The sequence below is a fragment of the Molothrus aeneus genome, chromosome 7 (assembly GCF_037042795.1).
Source record: "Molothrus aeneus isolate 106 chromosome 7, BPBGC_Maene_1.0, whole genome shotgun sequence".
In the NCBI taxonomy this organism is placed as follows: Eukaryota; Metazoa; Chordata; class Aves; order Passeriformes; family Icteridae; genus Molothrus; species Molothrus aeneus.
In genome coordinates, this window is record NC_089652.1 from 23,482,685 (window position 1) to 23,507,384 (window position 24,700).

The following is a 24,700-nucleotide window of genomic DNA, read 5'->3' on the forward strand; positions in this document are numbered from 1 at the left end:
TATATATATATATATATATATATATATATATATGTGCATTTTTTAAAAGTTTGATTGTAGAAATTCGTGGGTGCTTTCCTGATAAATGAGTTTTCAGTTTAGGCTGAAGGGCTGGGGAACAGCTCCAGTAAGATGCTCTGTGGGGAGTGGTTGGGATGAAAATCTTGTGTGTTAGTAGTGCTGTGTTTGACTCTGGCAGCAGGTTTGCACATTGCACATTGACCATTAGACACAAAGTATTCAAATTTTTTTTTTTTTTCAGGTTTTCAAACTTGGGAAACACCTGCTATATGAATGCCATTCTACAGTCCTTGTTTTCAATTCAGTCTTTTGCTAATGATTTGCTCAAACAGGGTATCCCATGGAAAAAAATTCCACTCAATGCACTTATCAGGTAAAACTCACATTCTGTGAAAGCTGTTTTTCTCCTTTACTGAGAAACTGGTTTTCTAATACTGAAGCATCCTTGTAGAGGGTCATTTGCCTGTATAGATAATAAAAGAAATCCTAGAGCTGTCTGTATTTTGGAGATTTACTTTTGAAATAGGAAATCAGCTCTTAAAACTTATAATATTGAGTTACAGGCATTCTTTTACTGTATTTCTAGTGGCAGAGTGAAATGCTTCCGAAGAAAATGTAAGAAATTGCAAAATAAGTTAGATGCAGAAAAGTTTCTTTTAAAAACTTTGCCAGGTAGAGTTTAAGCTGATCACTAACTTCACCTGATATGTGGGGGCTTATGCCTTTTGTTTGGTAGCTGTGGAAAGTGTTCAAGTTTTGCATACTTAATCTTTCTCTAAATTCAGCCATTTGGGGTTTTTATTATATTTTCTCTGATGCACCTCATTTATTTTCTGTCAATAAATAAGATGCAGGATTATCAGAACCACTTGTGTTTCTGTTCCATCAATTTTTAATATCTTTTGAGGTAATTTTCTATTTTTGGTGTGTCATCTTGAACTCTTTCTACACTACTTGGGATCAGAGGTTGTTCCATGTGCCTCTTGAAATGTCCTTTCTCTAATTTTTATAGAAAGACCTCTGAAGGTTGTGCTCCATATACCTAATGGGCAGTGTGTCATCCTGTACAAGTCAGAGTTGATACTCAAAGCATCTACTTTGTCTTCTCTTGGTTTGGCTATACCATCTAACCTGGTGACTGTTTTTCTGGTTGATCAGTGATTGATTATCAACTGTGCTGTGGTTTCCTAACGTGCTTCACAGAGCAGCTGTAGAGGGCCAGGACAGCATATGCTGTTCTTGGAGTTCAGCAGAGTAGCAGAAACTTGTCAAGCTGCAATAAACTGATGAGATTCTTGGGGTTAACTGAGTATGCGTTGTTGGGTTTGGGATGCAAGGGGATTACACAGGTTTTCCCTGTCTTTGGGTTGGGGGTTCTTTGTGTCATGCAATGTGACATCTTCCTATCACCTTCCTATGTGTATCTAGCATGACCAAAACATGTGCTTGCTTGGAATATATTTGGTGTGTATGTCCTGTAGCTCAGAGGCACAAGTAAAGTTAATTCAAAAGTTCTGTAGCAAAGCTGACAGAAGCACTAGCTTGAACCAAGGAACTCCTCATGGCTCTTTTTGCTACAGCTTTTTCTCTGTTAAAATGTTTTTACTGCTGAAAGATGTAAGGCTTGAAAATGAGTGGAAGTTTAAAAATAAAACATAAATAGAAACCGTTCTGATCATTCAAGTTGAGTTTAGTGATTTTGTATTGCTTATTTTGGTACTGTGTGATATCATATTTCCTATCAGTACAAATGTTTTTTAGAAGCATTATGAGGTTTTTTCCTCATTGTAAAAGAGGAGAAATACATTATTAGAGCTTTATAAGGCTTTTTCTCTTTACCTTAAAAGATTGTGGATTGGGTTTTTTTGTTCATTTGAATGCTGTTTGATGATGGCTTCAAATGAGATCTCAAAATACTTGAAATCTGATTAATTAGATGTTAATTAATTAATTAGATGTTAATTAATTAATTAAATGGTTAATTAGATGTGGGATATTTTCATACAGAACCCCTGAACCACTTATCACAGGACAGAAGCTTTTAGGAACTCTTAAAATAAGGTATCATGAGTTCTATTATGTTTCTCTAAAGTTCTGGAAAACCAACCAGTGTTTCATTGCCTTGACTTCTGCAGACGTTTTGCCCATCTGCTTGCTAAAAAAGATGTCTGCAGCCCTGAGGTTAAGAAAGAGCTGCTCAAGAAGGTGAAAAGTGCCATTTCAGCTACTGCAGAGAGATTTTCTGGGTACATGCAGAATGTAAGTATCATTGTCTGGAAACAGTTATGTGCAATTTGTCCAGTGCTTGGACTGTGTTGAACACCTGTCAAGCTTCAGCTGTGTTTGACAGTGACTTTTGGTTGAATGGCAATGATTGTTAGAGCAGAACTGCCTCAGTATTACTGAATGCAGTGAAATGAACATAATTCCCCAGTCTGTGTGTGTTGGAGAAAAATACTGAATGAAGTTATACAAAGCCATTTCATTGCATTTGCCCTGTTTCTAGGATGCACATGAATTCTTGAGCCAGTGTCTGGATCAGCTGAAGGAAGACATGGAAAAGTTAAACAAAACTTGGAAGAGTGAACCAATCCCTAATGAGGATAACTCACCAGGACGTGCTTCTGATGACCTCTCAGCCACCAAAGTTTATACATGTCCCGTTATCAGTAACTTAGAGTTTGAGGTTCAGCATTCTATTATTTGTAAAATGTAAGTGTGCTTGACAGCTTTTTTCACACTTACCTTAAAAGACTAGGAAGTGTTCCCATCTCACAAGACTTCAGCTGCAGTAACCACAACTAAGAACTGTGCTTTATCCAAGGCTAGATATTTAGAAGAATACTCTCTTGTCTACAAATGCTGTGAACTTCGCACCACGCTGGCTGCTGCTGCAGGCCTTCTTTAAACAGTTTCATACCACCTAGTTCTTCATTGCATTTCCAATGGAAAGCCTTTGTGCTTTGCTCTTTGTATACCAGTTGTATGAGAATAGAGAGAAAAGGGGGTTTCAGCCAAGTAATGTTTCCTCTTAGGAAAAGGGCATGCCACATTTTAAATTTGATCTTTCTAAGGGCTTCCAGGAAATGGCATTTTCTTCTGTCTCTCTACATTCTTGCAGAAAAAGATGTCAACCAATATGTTTGGGCACTCATTGCATGTGACCTCTGCAGCAGATGTATTCAGCTATAGCAATCACTTTGATTTCCTCCATACCTGATCATTTGCCTCTCCAAAGCAATCTGTGCATTTTTGTTCTAACCCTTAAACAAATGTTTCAACTTCTAAAGCATCAAAAAGAAATTGCAAGTTCCAACTTTGTCCTGAGCATCAAACACTTCCATTTTGATGAGTAAAAATAGGATGAACTGGGAAGTCACTTTACCCTAAACCCATGCAAATGTTTGTTAGTTTCAAGTTTATTTTTTCATCAGACTTGCACAAGCATGTTTCTTTTTTAGGTGTGGTGAAACAGTCACTAAACGAGAACAGTTTAATGACCTCTCCATTGACCTTCCTCGAAGGAAGAAATTCCTTCCTTCCCGATCCATCCAAGACTCTCTTGACCTCTTTTTTCGGGTATGTACTTTGAGGGGGGGTTTTATGCATTGTGGAGTGTGTACAGGTCATGCACCATATGGAAATTCTGATTGTACAGCTGATTATTAGTTTCTATGACAGTGGTTTGCAGGCATGTGAAATAACATTGAACTTTTTTGAGGTTTGTCCATTAACAGCATATGGAAGTTTATATTGTAAAATGCTGTGCAGAAATTAACTGATGTAAAATAGGTAAACTTCCCAATTTTGTGATGAAAGAGTTGAGGTGTAAACAAATACAGAGGAGAGAAGGGAGGCTGTCACATTGGGATAATCACTCAGGAAGTGCTACCTCTCCTGGGCTAGGATGCTTCAACAGCTTGTGTACAAGCCTTAATTAGCATGAAGGAAAAAAGTCATGCAGGTACAATAATTAAAAAAAAAATAGCTGTAATATGTGGATGGTTGCTTTCTAAGTAGAGCTCCAAGGTGAAGCTTCTGAAAGCTGAAAATGAACTGTATGTCTGTGAATTGGTGTTGTATTTTGTCATATCTTCAAACAAACTTTTTTCCTCTCTGTATAGATAGTACTTTCAACAGAGAGAATAGCTGACGTGCTTTTTCTTCTAAAATGTAGTGGAGGTCTTAGGACTTAAACCCTAAAATTTTAATGTAATTTGACTTCACTTAAGGTGAAGCGCTGTAGGAATATTTGATGGGCAGGTTATGTAATTTCAGGAAAGGAATGCTTTCCCTTTTGATGTCTGTCCACACCTCTACTCTCATGTAGCATATCCTTGGTAAGTTTAGATGAGGATACCTTTTGAGGAACACAGCAGAGGTTTTGAACAAGAGAGAGAAAATAAAGAAGATTATTAGGGGAAAAAAAAAACAAACCAACAAACAAGTTCTGTGTATGGGAGAGAAAACTGATAACCTCACAAGATAGTCTCCTCCCTTTGGAAGCTATTTTGTGTCATAATGGTGGCTAATTCTCTGGTCTCCAGTAGACTTGCAAGAAGAATTCCACCTGTGTTAGTGGATATGATGTGAAATTTTATGGTCTGCTGCCTGTCCTCCTATTAAATGTCCTCTTACTGCTTCAACTTGAAGGTGATTATAATTTTAAGTGGTTACTGCTGTTTTGAAGAGTTTGTGTAACAGATGTGATGTATTTTTGGTTGGGATCTCTTTGATTTCTCTTTTGTTCCACAAGTAATTTCTCTGCTCCCTTAAACAGGCAGAGGAGATTGAGTATTCCTGTGAGAAGTGCAATGGAAAGTCTGCTGTTGTCACACACAAGTTCAACAGGCTTCCCAGGTAAATGCTGACACCTGTTCCTCTCCTTCCTGGAAGCATGTTACAGAAGTGCAAGCAAAAATCCCTTGAAGAGTAATGCTGGGAAAATGAGCAGGACAGCATGTACTGTGGTCAGTGAGAAAGAGGTGCACCTGCAGTCAGTGTTCATGCTGTTCTTCAGTTTCACTCTGTAGAAGCCCTTGGAAACCCTCAGCAGTACTTGTTTCTTACTCCCTATCACTACACAAGGAGGACTAAGTTCTAAGTTTTCCCCTTCCCCTTTTCTTGGGATTGCTGGGATGTGAAGGAAGCAGATACAGAAAATATATTTTGGAATTTCAATATTGTACAAGTTAAGTGATGAACAGAGGGGGTGTAATTACCTGTGTCTTGCAGATAAGGGATGGTCAGCATTTGCCTACCACCCCAAAGTGATAATCTGGTTTGGTCAGGTGAATGCCTTTGGAAAAAAGGCTTACTTGGATTTTGAATAGGTTTTCTATGACTTCTGTCTTGAGATGAACATTTGTCCTTCTCTTATCTCTCTCAGGGTCCTGATTCTTCATCTGAAACGATACAGCTTCAATGTAGCATTGTCTCTCAATCATAAAGTGGGGCAGCAGGTGGTTATTCCCAGATACTTAACCCTGCTTTCCCACTGCACAGAAAGCACCAGGCTGCCACTGACGCTGGGATGGAGCGTCCATTCTGCCATGTAAGTGTGCGGCTTTGGTCCCTGCTCTGTTAAATCACGTTTGTCACAAGGTAGGCACTTGTCAGATCTCCTCTAGAGGATGTCTGAGCAAGGAAGCATTACAATTATGCAGCTTCAGATGTGTGCTGCTGGTTTGTAATGCTGCTGTCATAAGAACATGTTTGGAAAGGAAGCATGTTAGAAGCAGTAGGAAGAGATAGTTAGCATTATCTAGGGAATATTTGGTAAGATAATATTCTTCACTGTCCTTGAAAATAACTTTATATTCTTTCTAAGAACACTTCTGTTAGTAATTTTTAAAATGTAGGCCTCTCAGTCCAAAGTAATCTAGATTACCTTTCCCTTCAGAGCACTCTAACTCTGCTTAGAAGACAAAACATCCTACCCTTTTCTGCTAATTTCCACTTGAGCCTCTTGTGCTGTTATTCATTTTTCATTGTCTTTCCTGTGCCACTGTAGTATCTGAGCACTTTGCATGCTGAAAATACTCTCTTCTTCTCTCTGAGACTGTTACTTCTGTACAGCTGCCTGACCTGAGACACAGAGATAAAATGTGGCAGTTGTCACATAGGAAGCATGTGGCAGAATGAGGAACAAGAAACCCTTAGGTCTCTTGTGGCCTCTGCTGAGTGACATAGCCAGGGTATCCATAGTGAGCTAGGACACATCTGGTGCATATGTTCAGCAGTGTGGCAGGTGTTTTGCCAAATGTTTAGTGGTGGTTTGAGATGTAAGTGGATGTTTCCCATGAGTTTGTTTTAACAGTAGAAATCTCAAACACAACAAACAGTTTATGCTAACCAGAGCAGCAATACTTGAAAATAGGTTGGAAATAGCTTTCCAATGTTTGGAGTTTTTTTAAGTCATGGAAACCATTGTGATTGACCAGGGAGTGGAAGGGGAACTAGGCTGGAGAGAAGCAGCCCTGGTTTAGGGGGAAGATTAGAAAAGATTTCTGGAGTGGCTACCATCTGTTTGATAGATGTGTAGTGATAGTGATGGACTTTGAGGAGCCCATGAAAGGATTAAATGGAGCAGGAAGTTGGTTCAGAGGAATCTGGGTAAGGCAGGAGAAATTAAGATGTGGGATATGTCAGAAAACCGGCTGATCCAGACAACAGCAGGAGACTGTGGTTTGGGAGCAGGAACTCAAGTGTTGGTGGGAATAAAATATAAAGGAATGAGTTGTCTTGACATGGGAGCCAAGAGCCTTTAATTTGTGAGCTGGTCCCTGAGGGTGCATCGCCAAGAAGTGAATCAAGTTTAAAGGATTATACATGGTTTTGAACAACTGTTGTTTATTTATAGTGTGATGAAGTTATTACTGTAAATCTAAGCAATTAGCAAGTACATAATGGTATTCTGCTTGTTCTTTTGGTCATGGATTTGCATGCATAGCAGACAAGTAAACTTATTTTTTAAAGACTGTAAGTACTGCAATAAATTATTTTGCTCTTTTAATAGTTCCCGTCCATTGAAAGCCTCCCAGGTGGTGAATTCCTGTACTGTAAGCACTTCCACACCTTGTAGGTGAGTTATAGCTCTGGAATGTCCATGTCCAATGGCCTGGGGTTTTGTGGCCTAGGTTCCAAGGCATTTTTAGATTTTCTAGTTTTTTCTGGGTTTTATGTTGTAAATTATTTCAGCTACTGTGTTTTTTCATATCTGAGTTTTATTGGTATTACATGAATATAGCTGAAATTAACATCAGTGGTGCAATTTGCCTTGTTTAAGAAGCAAAATTATTTCTACTTCTGCAATCTAGCTCTTTGTTCTGACTCTATGGAGCCAAAATGGGTGTTTTAGGAGCAGGTGGTTGATTCCTTAAGTTTATTTGCAAATATGAGACGGCCAATTTTTGATACTGTGAAAAATGTGATATCACATTGGATGGTTTTGCATTGAGAGATGCCCAAAGACCAGATTTACTAATAAAACAGAAATTGTGACTTTCCCAGACTCCTTTGTCTTCTGTTCTAAAGAAGCAAGAATTTATCTTAATGGAATTTTGCAAACAGCAAAATGAAAAATTGGTGCATTTTTGTACTTCTTATATCTGGATAATGTTGTGACAAGCCCTATGTCCAACTTAAAAAACTCAAGTCAAATGATTTATGCCAAATTCTATGTGTTAATGTGGCCTTGTCTCAAATTACTTCAGTCTGGGATTGCAAGGTAATAAAGTACAGCGTCCTTTGCCATAAAAGGAAGAGCCACACACTTAGTTACTTTTAACTTTGTAAGCTGTTACTGCAGGCTTCAAGTAAACATGTCAGTTAACCCAACAGAAAAAAGCTTTTCTGAAAACCTTGACTGTTATATTAATAAATTGTCATTGTCCATTGTTGCAGTTTGTTCCCCAGTTGAACAGTGTGAAAGCAGTGTTTCAACAGTTACTTTGAGACATGTTTGTATGATGCTACAATGCTGTGAAGTTCTATAGCCATGTTTTTAATTTACAGAAAATACACTTTCAAGTCTAAGAGCTCTGCAGCACTCTATGTAGATTCTGACAGCGATGATGAGCCATTGAAACGCTCTGTTGCCCATAGCCAAAGGTTGTGTAACATACAGAGTAGAGACCAGCAACAACTGCAAGATGAGCCAGAAAAGGTAAGGGAAAAACCCACAAACTTTCATGTACTAGATCCTGTATGTGCTCACGTCTGCTATGTGCTTTTTTTAGCATAAACTGAGTGACATTGATGTCAGATGAGGTTTTTTTCCTCCTAATTAGCACTGCAGTGCCGGAAGGGAGTGCTTTGCTAATTGACCTCTCTATACAGTTGTCTTGGGTTCCCACTGGGAACAGGAGTAATTGCATTGCAATTGAACTTGAGTTTTCAGGTTATGGATACCAGCTGCTTAGCAGTTTGGTCAGTCCTTTGGGTAACTTCCACTAATAAGTTCCTGGGCTGAAGTATAATGTGCTGTCAAATAATAAAAGTATGCAGTAAAACCCTTGATGAAATTAGATCCAGTACAAGTTGGATGAAGCAAAATATTCAGTTGAGAGAATTTCTTGCACATCCAATCCATGTCCCCTTTCAAGTGTGGCTTTTCAATGTTTTTGGAATCTGAAGCTAACAGTCTTTGTAGGCGGACACAGAAGTGTGAAGAGACCAAGTTCACTGGTGTAATGGCACAGTTAATTTCAAATTGCCTTTGAGCTTTTCCTTGTGACTAGTGTTAATGCTGCCAAGATGCTTTTTTTGCCTGTCAGGCCAGTGTATTAGCAGGTAGATGAGTTGTGTGGGAAGAAATGATGACCCAGAAGGGAATAGCAGCAGCTTAGAGGATTGTCTTGCAGTACCACTTTCTTCTGTTGAGAGTGCTGCAGGCCTAGTGCATAGGACAAGTTTCCTGCATCTCTGCTTCTGTAAAGCTTTTGCTTCACTAAAGTTTTTGACAATGCTCATAAAGGGTTATTTTAATCAAGGAGAGACTTGCGGCCTTGATTATGATATTAAGAGACAGGTGTAAATGTGGATGAATAGCAGTAGTAACAAGAGGAAGATAGCTACAGTTTTTGATCTGATGGGAAAATCAAACCAGGGGAGGATCCTGACCCAGTTTTTAATAAATGACAGATACTGAGTATTAAATTTTTAGAAGATCCAGAGCTAGGAAGAGCTGCCAGTTTGATAAAGCTCAGAACTACAGATAAGAATGATCTTTACAAATCTGAGAAACTGCATAAAAATAGGAGAGGTTGTTCAGTAGGAACGGGCTAAAGGTGCTAATCTTACCAGGATTAATTGACTATAAATGTGGGATAGGAACAGCCGGGAAAACAGTGGGCCTTCAGAAAGGTCACGAAAGGTGACAATCTCAAGGTCAGGCAGGTTGAAAGAACAAGTATCTAGACAGAACCATAGCCTACATACACATTGTATGAAGTAACCCTCCTTTTTTCCTCAGAATTGAGCTTTAGCTGGAGTTCTGTATCTATCTTAAGGCTCTGGACTGAAAAGTTATAGATTAACCAGAGAGGGGCCACAGGAGAGGAACATGAATGGTCAGAGGTCTAGAAAGGAAGATTTTGAGAGAGAAAGAGCCAGGCAAGTGGTCTTCAGTTTGGTCTTTAGTTCAAAGAAAAATGTAAGCAAGGCTTGTGTCATCAAGGAAGGGGAAGAAGTTAATAGAAACACTTGAGGTGATTCCTGTGCCTGTGGTGGATAGAACAAGAAGTAATAGACTAAATTGCAGACAGTAATTTTTAGATTAAATATTAGGGAACACTTCCTGATGGTCAGGATATGTAGGGATGGAATGGATTGCTGTGGGAAAACACTGAAAACCCTTTGCTGAAGGTCTTGTGTCTGCTGTTCTTCATGACATATCTATGCCTGGCTGCAGCTGGAGGAAGGAAACAAGCTTGTCTTTGAAGTCCCTGTTATGTACCTTTCAGAAAAGGTATTTCAAACTGTCCTAACTTCCTGGAGTTTTGTTTGTGGGGAAGAGTAGGTAGTTTCTACTGCACAATCCCTGTAAGTGCAGAAATGTGGGAATAAAGCATACTAATTTGAATAACAAATTAATTACAGGCTTTACAGCCTGTTGTGGGAACGAGACACTGGTGGTGATGATTCCACATAAATTATTTTATTCTGTGGCCATGCATATTGGCCACTTCTCAACCACAGGCCTGGCCATCCGTGTGTTACCATTAACCAGGTTCTCTGACCACCTCAGTGTTGTCTTGGGAGACCTGCTCCTGGTTTTTGGAAGTGACAGTACTGTTGCTGCACCGTTTCTCTTGGTATGATTCTCAAAAGAGCTGTGGATGGGGTTGCATTAAGGGCTTGGTGGTCACTTTGTCTGGCAAGTGCATCCCTTGCCAGGCACTCCTTGCAAAATGTCCCTGCTGTGTGGGAGAACAGCTGGAATAGCATATGTATATGGCTATGGATGGTAGGGGCAAACAGCAGTTGTCCAGCTAAACAGGGCACAGATGCAATTCCTGTGATCTCTGATTCTGCAGATGAAGTAGTATTTGAAGGACTTCTTAAAAATGCTTACTTAAAGCAGCCTGTCTCAGAGCCTAAGCTATTTAAAATCTATGCAAATAATGTCTAGTAGAAGAGTTGTATTCAAATAATGCACAGATGCTGCCAAGTCTTTAAAGTCCATCCACTGAATTAGTGGTAGTTGTTGGCAGAGATCCTGGAACTAGGACTTGCTGAAGAGCTAAACCAGTTTTGATGTTGGTAGCCTACAGGTGCAGAGAGAGAAATCAGAAAGCTTAGAAAGGTATTCTGCTTTACTTATCCAGTGCATAAATACCTGTGAGGAGAAAGGTTTAAATTTGGCACCCCTAATTCTTGGAGGGCAACAGGTCTAGAATAAGCAGTTTAGTTAGCTAATTCATTTACTAATCTTGTTTGATAAGGCAGTTTTAATACTGAAATGCTTGCTGTATTTGAGTAAAAAGCAGCAGTAAAAATGTAATTTTGTTCATTTCAACAAAGTTCTGGGATTCATCCTAATGCAGTTTGCAGTAAGATCTGGATAAGTACATTTTAATGGAAACTATCTTACCCCATTTTAACATAATATAGGAAAAGAAATTCTAAGCATATGATAAATAGTGTAATTGTGTAAACATGCATACATGGAGGTTAACCTCCTGATTAACAGTTAATATTAAAATGATTGAAATTACTATATTATTTGCAAATTATGGTGGTGTAGGAGTTGATGAGCATCAGCTTTAGGAAAATGAACTATAAAAAGGAAAATTGAGATTAAGACTAAGGTGTTTTTTCTTTCTTCCAAATGAAAGTCATTCTGTTCTCCTTGGGAAAGAATAATTCCCCTTTTCCCTCTTTACTGTTTTCTTACTTGGTTTGCAACTCCTGCACTCCTTCCTCTACTCACATCACGGTTTCATATGACAAATCTGCAGCACAAAACCTAATTTTAATTGCTCTTCATACCAGCTCAATTTTAGTTTCTGTTCATCTATCCCTGTATTTGAGTTCAGTTACTCTCATGTTGCTGCTTCGTCCTTTGTTAACAAACTTGTAGTTTCCCTGCTTATATCTCAGCGTTGACTTGCCAAGGGCTTGAGAATTCATCAGAACGTAAAGGGGAAACATGTTTTGAAGGAAAGGAAGGAGGAGTTAAGAATTATCTTGTGTATGTTAATCCATAAGGCCTGTAAAAACTGGTTGTAGTGTATGCTTAAATATTTTTCTGTGGAGTAAGTGTAGCTATAAAGGCTGTCTCTCCCTTGAGTCTCATATAACTATGTTGAATGTTGACAGTGCCAAGCTCTCACCTCCCTGGGGTTAATAAAAATAAATCTCCACGGAAATGTAAAACTGATGTTACATACCTGTTTATTCAAGCACTTAATCATAACTCCATTCATCTCTAGGGTTCAAAAAGAAGTAAAATGGAGGGTGATAAACCCGAGCTGGGTAATGCTGGTTTTGATGGGATGAGCGAAGATGAGCTCCTAGCAGCTGTCTTAGAGATTAGCAAAAGGGAAGCTTCTCTGTCTCTGAGCCATGATGAAGATAAGCCCACAAGCAGCCCAGACACTGGTTTTGGAGATGATGAAATTCAGGAATTGCCAGAAAACCTGGAATCTATGGAGATGGAGAAACCCAAAACAGTATTAGACTCAGGTAAGGCAAAGCAACCATCTTAACTGGACTCAAGTGGGCTAAAGCAGGTTACTGATAACATCAGGTTGGTAATGGCTGGTGGTAGGAACTAGATGCAAGTGCACTGCTGAAACTGTGACTTGCTCAGAGTTTTAAGAACTTAAACTTTATAATTTCCCTATGTATAAAGCATTTAATTCATCAAACTGTGAAAATGTATTTTCTTGTAAGTCTGTCACCTCCATGATTCAAAATTAATTTCCTTTTTTTTTTCCTCTCTTGATTAACACATGCTTCCACAGGTTCCTCTGCCAGACAATTCAATTTCCTAATATTTGGCCATGTCTAGAACTGACTGTTCCATGAGCAGAAAGTATTTTCATTTCTGTAGGTGTTGCAGCCTGGGTAGCACTGTAGCAATGTTCTCATGGCATAAGACTAGAATGCTTTCTTAAATGCAGCTATTTTGTCACTAATTTCCAATGAATTTAACTATATCTCTGTATTTTTTTCTAAAGCTTTTTATGTGAGAGTAGACTTAAGCTTAAGACACTCAAGCGAATTGTGGCCTCTGACAGAGAGGCATGTTTAAGTACAAGGAGGAGCCTGGGTGTTCTCAGTGTGGGAAAATTGAGTCTTCCTTTAGCCAGCTGAAGGAAATAGAAGTGGTTTATCATTTATTGTATGCTGCATGCTTTCCATCAGGTTTTTAGTTGCAGTAGCATGGAAAAAGAGACCAACAATGTGCTTGTATCCTCTAAGAGCCAGGAGGACACGAGCACATTTTTTTCATTAATTAACAACAGAATATCTCCCCTCTGTTACCAAAAATTACTCTTATTTCAGTGGACAGCTCTTGACAGCCTTGATGGTGGAAGGCTGTAAGAATAATATTACGTATATGATCATCCTGCTTCATGCCCTCCTTTTTATACAGCAATGTTGCTTATGGTGGTGTGAAATAGAGTTGTGATAGAATATGGCCATATAAACGTATTTCTGTCCAGGTTTTCTTTGGAAAGTACAATGTAATTATTTGAAGGCTTTTTTGTGACTCTTAAGCAAAAAGTATGTGTTTAATATAAGTTCTGTATTTCTTCTTATACTGGAAGTTTTCAAAGCTCATGTAATATATTCTGGGTTTTTTTTCATCTTGAAAGGATTAGACTGATGGATTATGGTTCTGGTGCTGTTGGTCTTGTGTTTAAGGGTTCACAGATACTGAGACTGCCTTGTATTATCCTTGTTAATCACTAATCAGCAGATGTTGAAGTCTGCACAGGATAAAACCATGAAGTTTCACATGCTGCTGCCTGATAGCTGTTAGAGCAGATGTTGCACTTTCTTAGTTGCAAGCAAGAATCAAAGTGTCCTGCATCTGCAGGAGTGTATGCAGCAGCTGAATGAATGTTCATTTCAGATGTTCTGTAAAGCACTTCTGCCCTCGTGTTTGCTTCAAGGGTGAACTAAAAAGTTACCATCTTCATGCACCTTTTAAAGCTGTGCATAGTGCTCACAAGATTGAGGCTCTTAGCTGAAGCAAAAGGAAGCACATTTAAACAGTGCTTGAGATTTGTGCTTTTTTTTTCATCTTGCATTTGGTTTGTTTTTTATTGTGGCTTCATCTGTAGTACTCTGAGGTATAATATGCAATGCAAATTTTTATAATCCATGCTTTCTTACAGAGAAATTCAGGTTCATGGCTGGAGAAACCTAGTGGTGTGTGGCTTCTGTAGTTAAACTTGCTGCTTCTGAGTGAACATAAAAGGCTAAGAAGGGAACAGGTTCAGGGATTAATCAAATGGTTCATTGTGCACCAGTTAAAATGAGTATGATATTGCACTTTGGAACTTTTTCCATTTGACTCTTGTGTGGGTGTTTTATGGTGGGTGAGCTCCCTGTCAATAGATGTCACTATGCTGCAAGGATTGTGGTGATTTAAAGAGGACTTAGCTGGTAACAAACAGAAGACTCAGAAAAGTATAAACTGTACTTTGTGATTCCTCAGGTCCTGCCAATTTCACTGAGATAACTAAAGATTTTGATGAGAATAAGGAAAACAAAACTCCAGAAGGCTCCCAAGGGGAGGTTGACTGGCTGCAGCAGTACGATATGGAGAGAGAGAGGGAAGAACAAGAACTCCAGCAGGCACTGGCTCAAAGCCTTCAAGAGCAAGTAAGAAATAGTTTGCTTTCTTAAGCTGTCTTCCCTAACACTGGTTACCTGAAAGCTAAAGGAAAAGCTTGCATTCAGGCAGTAACTGCAAAGGAATTATTCTGCTTTTTTTTGACATAACCAGATGGAAAAATTTTTGGGTTTCTTCTAGCTCCAGTGTCAGTAGAGTGATGACACTGGATACATCTGGGCACATTTTGAATGTGCTTTGAAACCTGTGCATCACATCACAGACTCACAGATTTCTCAGAGCTCCCTCTGCACTTTTGTGCACTCATTTGTCACATTATATTAAAAACCATGATAACCTCAACTAAACTCTTCCTCTCTGACATCAAGATCCCAGCCCACCTTTAGCTTCTCTGACAGTTTCTTGCAGTGTGTCATGTCAAGACTTAGTGAAAGAGGCAGGTTTCAAAGCCAAGGCTAAGATTGGCCATGTCAGGTCAGGCTAAAGATGTGTCTATCCTAGGTGTGTTTCTGGTGCTAGAGAGCAGGGGATGCTTGGTGAAGAATGTAGGAACTGAGCATTTATGTGATCCTTCCCTATTAGTAAAGTGGAAAAAAGATTCCAAATAATTTAGTTGAAAACAAGTCCTTTAAATTAGGCTTGGAAAGAATGGGTTTCTTGAGTTGTGTGCTCACTATCTGTATTCCACTTGAATTGCAGGACCTGTAACTGATTTCTACAAGTTTAACCAAGCAGCAGAGAATAAAGCAAACACTTAGCCAGGTCTTCCGTTAAACAGGTGCCCTTGTCTGCTCTCTATTAATACCAAAGCTGTCATGGTTTTCCTTATGAGATCTGATGTTTCCATGGCTCTTGGATTTTGTTCTCTCCCATTACTCATTATGAGGTGCTGGTATGTTCCATGCCAGATGTAGCTTTGATTCATCAATGCCGAGTAGTTTAACAAAGATTCCCAAATTCTTTAGAAATAGTGAGATAAAAGACCTCATGCTAATAATGTAAAACTGCCCTTTGAGTGTGTTTCTGCTACAGTTCTGAAGCAAAAATCTGCTATTCTAATGATTTGGGCATGGAAATGCGGTAGCTGTGGTTATCTTGATTTGAAATACATAGTTGGGGTGCTGCATTCAGGTGTGCTGAAAGCACTCAAACCCTAAATTAAGAAGCCAGCTCATTAAATATTATTGAGTGGCTTGCCATAGCTCTGGGCTTTCAAGAGTAGTGGGAGGAATAGGGGCATGATATTATCCAAACATTTGACGTGTTTGTTGACTTGAGGCTTCTTTGCTGCTTGGTCATGGTAATATTTTTAATACCTGGTTGTTTAGTGATGTCTTTTTGCATCCTGCCTTTGTGGATTGCACCTGTTAGATACAACCATTGGCTCCACTTTCAAATGGCTTAAAAATACCAAAATCTGTCAGGATTTAATGACTGTGTCCTCAGCTGGCTTTGGTCAGAAGCAGACTAAATTTTGCTGAAGTGTGAGGAGCTTTGTGTGTAAGTGACAGCTTTTTTGAGCACAGGGTTACAAATTCATTCAGATGCTTTTCAAATTAATGATCCAGGGAAAGCATTTGGTGTTACTGGAGACTCGCTCTGCTGCATACCAAACTTCAGGAGCTTTGACAAGCCTTAATGAAGGTTTGTCCCAGGTTCTGTTGCACGGGAACATTGGACTCTCAGTGGTTGCAAACATTCCTTCACACAGAACCTTTAATTTACAATGTCAGGTTTGTTGTAGAAACCAGAGCAGCACAGTTTCAATGGAAAAAAAGAGCACCACAAGAATTTTAAACAGTGAAATGTCTCAATGAGCTAAGTTTTGTTCTTTCCCCATTAGGAGGCACGAGAACAGAAAGAGGATGATGACCTCAAACGAGCCACGGAATTAAGTCTACAAGGTGAAACTTATTTAAGTTCTTCCAGTATGTTGCTTTTGAGAGAAAATTGATATGTGTGTATGAGTGCAGCTCCTGCCTGTCAGTAAGACAGCTGGGATTCATGTTCTTTTGGTGTGTGCTTTGTTGTGTTTGGCGCTCGAGGTCAGTTTTTCTTGTTCTTGGTTGTGAAAGCAAATGCCAGGAAAAACTTAAGCTGAAAAATTACTTACTTCAGTCTCTTTAGTTTTTAGTTAGATATAGAGATATATAGAGAGATATGTGTAATATATTATAAGCAACACATATAATACACATTAATGCATAATATTAATTTAGAGAAAGCACAGTGGATCTTGAAACTTTGCATTCCCAGCAAAGCCAGCATGCTAATGGCCCTAGTCAGAACATAAGGATTATTTGTTACTTGCATTGCTATTTTAGGGCTGATTAATAAATGCCCTAGCCCTGCCTGGAAAAATGAATCAGTGCTGTTTCTGTCAGATATGGGATGGGAGGAGGACAGACCTCACTGCAAGGTATAGCTCTTGGGGGTGAAGAAAGAAACCCAAAATGTGCTATCTGTCTCCTCCAAGTCCAGACAGTGCTGTAGGCCTCCTCAGGCACTGTTTAACATTTGTGCGAGGCTGGGATGCAAGTCATTTCATACAATCTGGCAGAGCAAAGCATAACTGAGAGAAAATTCCTGCTCCAAAGAGGGAGAGGGAGGGATTATAAAGTATTGTGTTAAGATACTTGTAGTTGCTCAAGGCCTTTCAAAGGCCCTCAGTTGTTGCTGGATAAATCTGTGGCAGTTCCTAAAGAGGAGTTGAATGCTGCTTAGGCACCCCTCACCCTGAGCTCTGACAAAGTGACCAGTCCTTCTTGAGTTTTCCTTGATTGATATCCAGGAAGAATTCAAGGCTAGAGATCTTTCATCCCCTTGATTTGCAGTTGCTTGGCTTAAACATGAGCATTTCCCTGCTACTGTCTCGTTTGTAAGGCATCAGGAAGCAGCTGTTCAAGGAGATGTACAACATCTTGGATGCAGAGCTGGTCACGTTTGTCCTATGAGGGATCCCAGTGATGCCATAAGCAGAGAACCAGTAATCCTCCTGGCACTGTTGGTGCAGTGGCCTTGAGCAATTCCTCTGGGAGGTGCTTCGTGCACCAACCTACCAAGGTGGCTGTGTTTCTAGGCTGTAGTCTATCCTACAGCCCAAGTGAGTGTGGAAAGCAGCAGCAAAGGATTCCCAGTTAAGTAAGGGAGACATCTGTAAACTTCCCAAGAAGATTACACTAATCCAGTGACTGATGATTTAACAGGACAAACAGTGTGAGAATCTCTTTGGCAAAACAACTCCATCACAGCTGGCGTGATAGTCTCTTGAAAACAGACGAGAGAAAATTCCTGAGCAGTGTCCTGTTAATCTCAACTTCTTATCCACCCGGGACTCCACAGCTTTAATTTAACTGGTGAAAGCATAGCTACTTCTCCTAATGAGAACTGTACAAAATCTTAAATTAGTTGGGTAGCTGCAGAACCCCAGGAAGTTTGGAACAGCATGTACAGGGAGCAGTGGTGCCTTCCGGCTCTTTACAGAAAGCTGCGTGCATTTTGCTCAGCCAAGCAAACTGGAAGTTCCTGTGGTGAGCAGCCTTCTTACCATTGAAAACAATGAAAAGATGCCTGCTGCCAGCAGTAGCATTTTGATGCCAGTTTTAATTCAAAAATGCACTTTGTTCATGCAACTTATAGTTAAAAGTGTAATTCATAGCTTCTCGTTGCAGGAACTCGCAGCTCACTGACCAGACTGGCTGTCCTTCTTTTGCTGTCTGTCCTGTCTGCAGCCCACTGGTGCTCCAGAGCCACTTGGGTGTTAACTGCTCTTTTGTCACCCAGCTGTCATTGCCATAGTGCCCTTTTGGAAAAGTATGAGGGAGATGGTGCTAAAATTAATTCCAAGATACTTAACTGTTGCTCTGACAAGTTGGAAAAGGGCAAGAGCTTTTTTTTTTGGAAATTCCAGTATCCCCTTGTTTTCCTTAAAAATGAAGCTTGAAATTTTATTACACCTGTTTATGTGGGTAGATATACCTCAACCTGTTGTAAATTCCTGTGTGGTCCACAGCTTGTCATGCAGTTATCATTGTTTCCTTGCTATCCAGAGTTTAACAGCTCTCTCCTAGACAGCGTTGGCTCTGATGAAGACTCTGGGAATGAGGATGTTCTGGACATGGAGTATTCAGAAGCTGAAGCAGAAGAGCTGAAAAGAAATGCTGAGGTGTGATCCATGATTTCAAAAGCCAGCTGAGAAATATAGCTATTCTTTATAGTCTTGAAGGTAGTTTTACAGAGCAGGTGTAGAGGCTAGAAAGGTATTTATATTCTAAAGTGAAAACATAGAAAATTTCTGTACTTAAGTCTTACTGTGTTATTTTAATTACAAAAAAGCCCCAAACCAAAGCAAACAAAACCCAAAAAAATAAAATTAAAAAATCAGCTGTGGAGACCTTCTGAGTTTCTCTAAGATACTCTTTTTGACATTATTGTCAGTGAATTCTAGAGGTAACATTTCCTGGTCAAGAGAGTATTAAAAAATAAAGTGTCAAAAGCTATTGAATAGAAAGACCATGTTTCCTGTATGTAAAGAGGGTGTTGTCCACTGACATTACAGGTGCAGGACGAGAATTTGGGCTACATATCCTGTATTAGCTGTTGAATCTGTGTACCATTATCAATGGTATGTCTTTGATATTTCAGAAGTAAGCATGGTGTTCCTTTTTGGCTTTTCTGTTTATTTGCTGGATTAATTCTGACATCAGTGGAAGTTGCTCAGGAAATGGTTGTTTAGAAAACTTTGCAGTGTAGAGCTCATGTCAGCATCTGTTCTGAGGTCAGAGAGGCTCCTTGGCATGCTCGTTGGCTTGCTGATAGATTAAATACACATTTCCCACTTCTGGAAGGACTCCTTGTTTGGTGTGAAGCAGGGTGTCTGTTTCTGTAATCCTTCACTGGTTTGCAGCTTTGAATACAGTAGCCAGAGTTGATATCTCAGGTATAATTCATCTTGTCCATAAGCTGTGTGGGGGAAAAAAAGAATGCCTGATAGCTTTAATTGTACTTTTTTTTCCCCAGACAGGAGAGCTTCCTCACTCCTATCGTCTCATCAGCATTGTCAGCCATATTGGAAGCACATCATCTTCAGGTAAAAGATGCCACATTTTATTCTTCATCTCTTACCTAGCTTGAAAAATCTGTACAGAATTACCATAGCATAATTATTTATAGGAAAGAATTCAGGCAGCAAAGCAAATCTGTCGTGACTTGCTGATAGGGGAGCAGGTTGGGGATATCATGGTGCCTGACTATGGCACGTAGGAAACGTACAGCTGGTGGGCTCTGTAGCATTGCTTGTGCTCGTTACCAGCTGATTGAGGGACCAGGATCTTAAGGGTCTTTTAGCATTTAAATGTGACATAGGTAGCTGGACCAGGGTACCTGGCTAACCAGCTCACTGGCTGAAGTGCAGCATGGAAAGATGTGCAGAGAAGTTGTGGCTGCCCCATTCCCAGAAGTGTTCAAAGCCAGGTTGGATAAAGCTCTGGCAGCCTGGTGTAGTGGAAGGTGTCCCTGCCCATGGCAGGCAGTTTGGAGCAGGATGACCTTTGAAGTCCCTTCCAACCCAAAGCATTCTGTGATTCTGTTGTTCAGGTCATTATATCAGTGATGTCTATGATATCAAGAAGCAGTCCTGGTTCACCTACAATGACCTGGAAGTCTCTAGAACTCTGGAGACCACCGTTCAGTGTGACAGAGACCGAAGCGGATACATCTTCTTCTACATGCACAAGTAGGTGTCTTGGGGAATGTTGGTCATAGAAATTACCTGCTGCTTGTGAGGAAGGGGGCTTCTCTTCTTCCTCTGGTCCTCTGCTGGGATGAAAAATGTCTCCAGAATGACAGAATTTAAGTGCTCAGGGTTCAGAGGTGTGGCATTGTATGTCAATAATACATGGTGTTTTAACAAATACATTAGAGTGTTTTAATAAATACATTAAGAACGGGATTCAGTGTCTCAGTGCATGTGTTACACCAAGAATCGTAATGGAGCTTGGGTTTTTTTCCTTAAGTGCTGTGATATTTGTAAATGCTCTTACCCCTGCTCCTAACAGTTGTGTTGTTGCAGCCATAGTCATCTCAGGACACAGCCAAAATGGGGTTTGTAGGTAGAAATGTTCTCAGGCACACAGAACTGAAGAAGGTTTGTATCCCCCTCTTCTGTTGTTGCTGCTGCTTGGAGATGTCAGATTAGACATCTCTCTTTGCCAGATTTGTAATGCTTGAGTTTGTGGAGTAAATCCAGTTGCTGATTCCCTCAGGGCTATCTTATGTAGTGATTTTTTGTTGTGCAAAATTTTCACTGTTGGTCTTTTGTTCTGTTCTAGAGATATCTTCGATGAGTTACTAGAAACAGAAAAAAATGCACAGCCACTTAGCATGGAAGTAGGAAGATCAGTTCGTCAGCCTCTGTGAAGAGTAAAACACCTTGTTCCTCCTGAGGAGCAAGGAAGATTCTGAACTTGTGCCAGCCACACAGGAGTAACAAACAGCTCAGGGCCAAAACATGAGACAAAAGGTAGAAATGTGGGATGCTCGGTTTGTTGAACCATCTGTGCAAGTCCTGGGCCTGAACTTTGTGTTTAAACCTTGACATCCAGAGCGACCCTCCTGTGGTGAAATTTTCAATGTTTCTCAAATGATTTTGTCAGCATGGAGCCTTAAAGAGTTGTAACAAGCCACAAGACTATAGCTGCTCATAAACTGGTTTAAAAAATAGTGCAAAAAGAGACTCGACTTTAAAAGCCCATTCACCTCTGAGACGTGAGTGGCGAAGATTTACATATCACTTGGCGCTTTTGTTTCTTTTCTCCAAGAGCAATTTAAGCAATAGACTGTAACCTGGCGTGTGTTGTGTTAGTAATATTCACTGGAAAGCCAGATCACTGAGCAGGCTCTTGCCAGTCATCTGGCTCACAGGCATTTTGGAATCACTCAAGCTGATGCGTTGTGACATTCATGGGTTTGTAAGCGCGCTGCGATTTCCATGCGGTTCCAGGAAACAAACTGTCGGTGCTGTGGAATGTATTGATACCTGGTGGCAGCTCTGTTGGTTTTGTTTTTTTGGTTTTTTTTTCACACCATTCACTGTCATCCTCATTTAGATGTGAGATTATATATGTGATTTCTTTTGTTTTACAAGTTCTATTATTTGATTGCATTTTCTCCATGAGGTTGCTGCATCGGTGCCGTTTGGAGAGGCAAGTCTCTCGTTGGGTGTGCTGTGTTTCACACTGGAGTTGTGTTGCTTAGGGCTGCTCCGATGTGACTCTGGGAGAGCTGAGTACCTGGAGCAAACAGAGCAGTGCCAGGAGGTGAGCTACAGTTCTGGGAGGGAAAGAATGTTCTGGCATTACCTTTCCTGTGCAGTACCTGGCACTTGAACTGCCCTGTGGCTGAATCGTGGTCTTGCCGTGGTCTTGTGTTACCGCAGGGTAAGAGGCTTTGTTCTGCAGCCATGTCTCAGTTCTCCTCTTTGAGGAGTGCGAGAGTGCTCAAACTGAAATTAACCAGGTGGAAAGCTTTCAGAAGGCCCTTGCTCAGCATTAACAGAACATGGTTAGGAAGAAGTGATGCTATCTGCTGGGTTTAGAAGCATGATACTCCTTTTGTAGCTTGTTTCATCAGTGGGGGGAGAAGCATATTAACTTCATTTTTTTCAGCACCTTTGCGCTAATTAAGGAGGGGCAGATGTTTCCTTTCACTGACATTTACTCATTTCAGAGAAGTTATTGCTGTAAGCAAAGTAGTTGCTCTTGTTTTGGCCTCTAGTTCTGATTTTTGCAGCCTGAGTTTTAGAGATGAAAGACTTCTTTAAGGAAAAAAAGGAAGAAAATCACTTTTTTCGCCATTGAGATAGTTTGTGAGTTTTTTAAACTATCATTAGGAGTTTCTCAGGAATAAATTGGCTGCAGCAAAGCAGACAAAACCATCGACTTAGGAGACAGCAGGCACCTTTCACGGGCACTTCCACACTGGAGTTTATCCCGGCTGGGTGTGTCACTGCCCTCAGGGGACTCTTCCCACTTGTGTGCACAGCAGCAGCAAGTGACAGCGTGGGTGTACTCCCCACCCCGAGCACTTGGGGGACCCTGGTGTGGTGAAGACTGACCTCCCTCCCAGTCCCCAGGTGGGGCGAGCCCAGGGGCCCTGGGCACGGTGGATCTTCCTGGTCTCTGAGCCAGCAGCAAAGGCTTGGCTGCAGACATGCCAGAGTGTTTATCTGGTGAGATGCAGCCCGAGGGGGGGGGGGTGTGTTAATTTATTACAAAGCATTATACTTTTCTATTGTCAGTACTGATTTTGGTTGAATTCTGGGCAACGGGAAGAGGTGGTGACATGGGAGTTGTCCTTTGAACTGATCGCCCTGCGAGTGTGATGGACTGCTCCGTCCAGAGGGCAAACCTGTTTTCCCCAAGCACATCCTATGCTTGTGCTGTAAATAACTGGTATTCCTGTAGTATCAGAAGTCAGCTCTGCTTTTTTTGGGTGGCAAGGTTGTTTTTACAAGGCGCTGCACTCCAGTTAATTTATAATAAAAGCAAACATAGCCTGATTTTTCAGTGCAGTAACTTTTGTTTAAAACCAGTTTTGTTTGGATCAAGGTGAAAAAGCTGGTGCTTGAAAACAGTGTTCCTTGTGTTATGAGAAGTTCTTGCTTGTTATTCTAGTCATTAAGAATTTGCAGACATATACTATAATTTAAGCTTTTTTGTTTGGCATATGGCAGCTCACTTGCACCTTCACCCGGGCAGGAGTGTCCACAGAGCCCCTTCCTTGCAGAAGCCAGCTTTTTCCCCACCCAAGAGCAGGGGGGAGGATGACAGGTGTGTAATTCTCAAGAGATGTGCTGCCCACCAGTTGTGTCATTCCCACTGCTCACGCTGTTGCAGCAGCAAGTTCAGTAAGGTTGGCCCTTCCATGTGGGATACCTGTCTTTGGGTATAGGTAGGTGAAGCTTACTTGTGGGCCCTGAACATGTACTAGCTCTTCCTCAGTTAAACATTTACCCGCTTCTGAATCAACCTAGTTTAGTACAAGTGTGATTCAGCACAGAAATTCAAGGAACTCCCATCCCTCTGTTCCTTTCGTCGCTTCGTTGTCTGACTGCAATAATTTGCTCTTGATTTACACCCCTAATCTGAGAGGGGCAGAGCTTTGGTGTCACTGAACTGGAGCTCGTGTGCGGGTCCCTGGGGAGCCCTGGCCAGCAGGGCTGCACCAAGAGCCTTTGCAGAGCAAGGACTGTTTTCCCAGCCGGAGCAGCAGAGTGGGACTGACAGGAGGAGCTCTGCAGCACCTGTGGCCCCGGCCTGGCCTTCCCCCTGCTCAGTGCAGCACAGATAAGATCACCCGTGCATCTTCCTGCCCGTCCTGCATCGAGGAAGGGAAGTGCTGATTGCCAGCTCAGCACTTCCTGCTTCAGTTCATCCTGGCACGAGGCAGGTGGGGAACACCATGGGGCTGGGAATAACTCATCTGCTTTGTTTTAATGGAGCTAATTATCCCTGTAATTGCCCGCCAAAGAGAGAAAAAGGGGTGCAGGACCCCTGGCAGCTGCTGTCCATGTGGTTTGCTGCCAGACTCCAGCCTTGCCTCCCACTGGCTTCTGCCTGCACCCTGACTTTCTGGTTCTTTACACTGTTGATGTGGAGCAGTGCTTTTCTCTGTGTTTTAGCAGACCTGTTCCTCTCTATTCTTTACAGTTTTTGCTCTTGGGTTCCCCCTGCCCGTTTTTAAATGATGTGTAGATAGATTTTTGTGAAATTAAAACCTCTTTATTAACCCTCTATTGATTTGGAATCTTATTTCTGCTGGCTCTTCCTGGCCACTGCACCTCCACCTCCCCTTTTGCACTGGGACTTAGCTTGGTTGCCTGGGAACATCCTGTGTGTGTTCAGTGCCCCTCAGCACGTGTCCATCCTGGCCCCCCTGAGAGAGGGGACACCTCAGTGCCTCTCAGCATCCCTGCAGAGCCCAAGTAGAAGGGAGACACCCTCCTCCCCTCCTGGGTCCAAGGACAAGTGATCCCTGATGTCTGTCCCCGCAGGCACAATGTCCCCTCATTTACCTTTGGTACCACACGTATTTACTGCAGTTCCAGTGATAAGGCAGGGAGTGGCTCCAGCTGCACACTGGACCTTTAGCCTGGAGCTGCAGGTGCCTGGATGGGAGAGTCCTGGCACCTCGAGCATGCCCAGCCTGTGCATCACCTCTGAGCACAGCCAGGACAAAGGAAGGCCTTGGGAAAAAGGAGTTGAGAATCCTCCCCTGTGCTGCTAGCCCTCAGTCAAGTCCTGTGTCTCTGTGCCAGCTCTGAAGGAAATAGCTCCCACACCTGGGGCTGGGCCTTGGGGTTGCAGA

General features: G+C 41.2%; 1 protein-coding gene across 1 annotated transcript in view; it reads left to right on the plus strand.

The window, feature by feature from the left end:
- USP37 (ubiquitin specific peptidase 37) overlaps nt 1-24,126 on the plus strand; it is a 34,802-nt gene extending 10,676 nt beyond the window's left edge. The window contains exons 10-24 of the mRNA XM_066553570.1: nt 263-394; nt 2,157-2,280; nt 2,528-2,733; nt 3,483-3,600; nt 4,802-4,881; nt 5,411-5,575; nt 7,040-7,105; nt 8,038-8,188; nt 11,958-12,210; nt 14,198-14,364; nt 16,179-16,239; nt 18,385-18,500; nt 19,355-19,424; nt 19,931-20,069; nt 20,665-24,126. Coding sequence (XP_066409667.1) covers nt 263-394; nt 2,157-2,280; nt 2,528-2,733; nt 3,483-3,600; nt 4,802-4,881; nt 5,411-5,575; nt 7,040-7,105; nt 8,038-8,188; nt 11,958-12,210; nt 14,198-14,364; nt 16,179-16,239; nt 18,385-18,500; nt 19,355-19,424; nt 19,931-20,069; nt 20,665-20,752 — 1,936 coding nt within the window. The 3' untranslated portion in view covers nt 20,753-24,126. The remainder of the gene's footprint in view (nt 1-262; nt 395-2,156; nt 2,281-2,527; nt 2,734-3,482; nt 3,601-4,801; nt 4,882-5,410; nt 5,576-7,039; nt 7,106-8,037; nt 8,189-11,957; nt 12,211-14,197; nt 14,365-16,178; nt 16,240-18,384; nt 18,501-19,354; nt 19,425-19,930; nt 20,070-20,664) is intronic.
- The last annotated feature ends 574 nt before the right edge of the window (nt 24,127-24,700 follow it).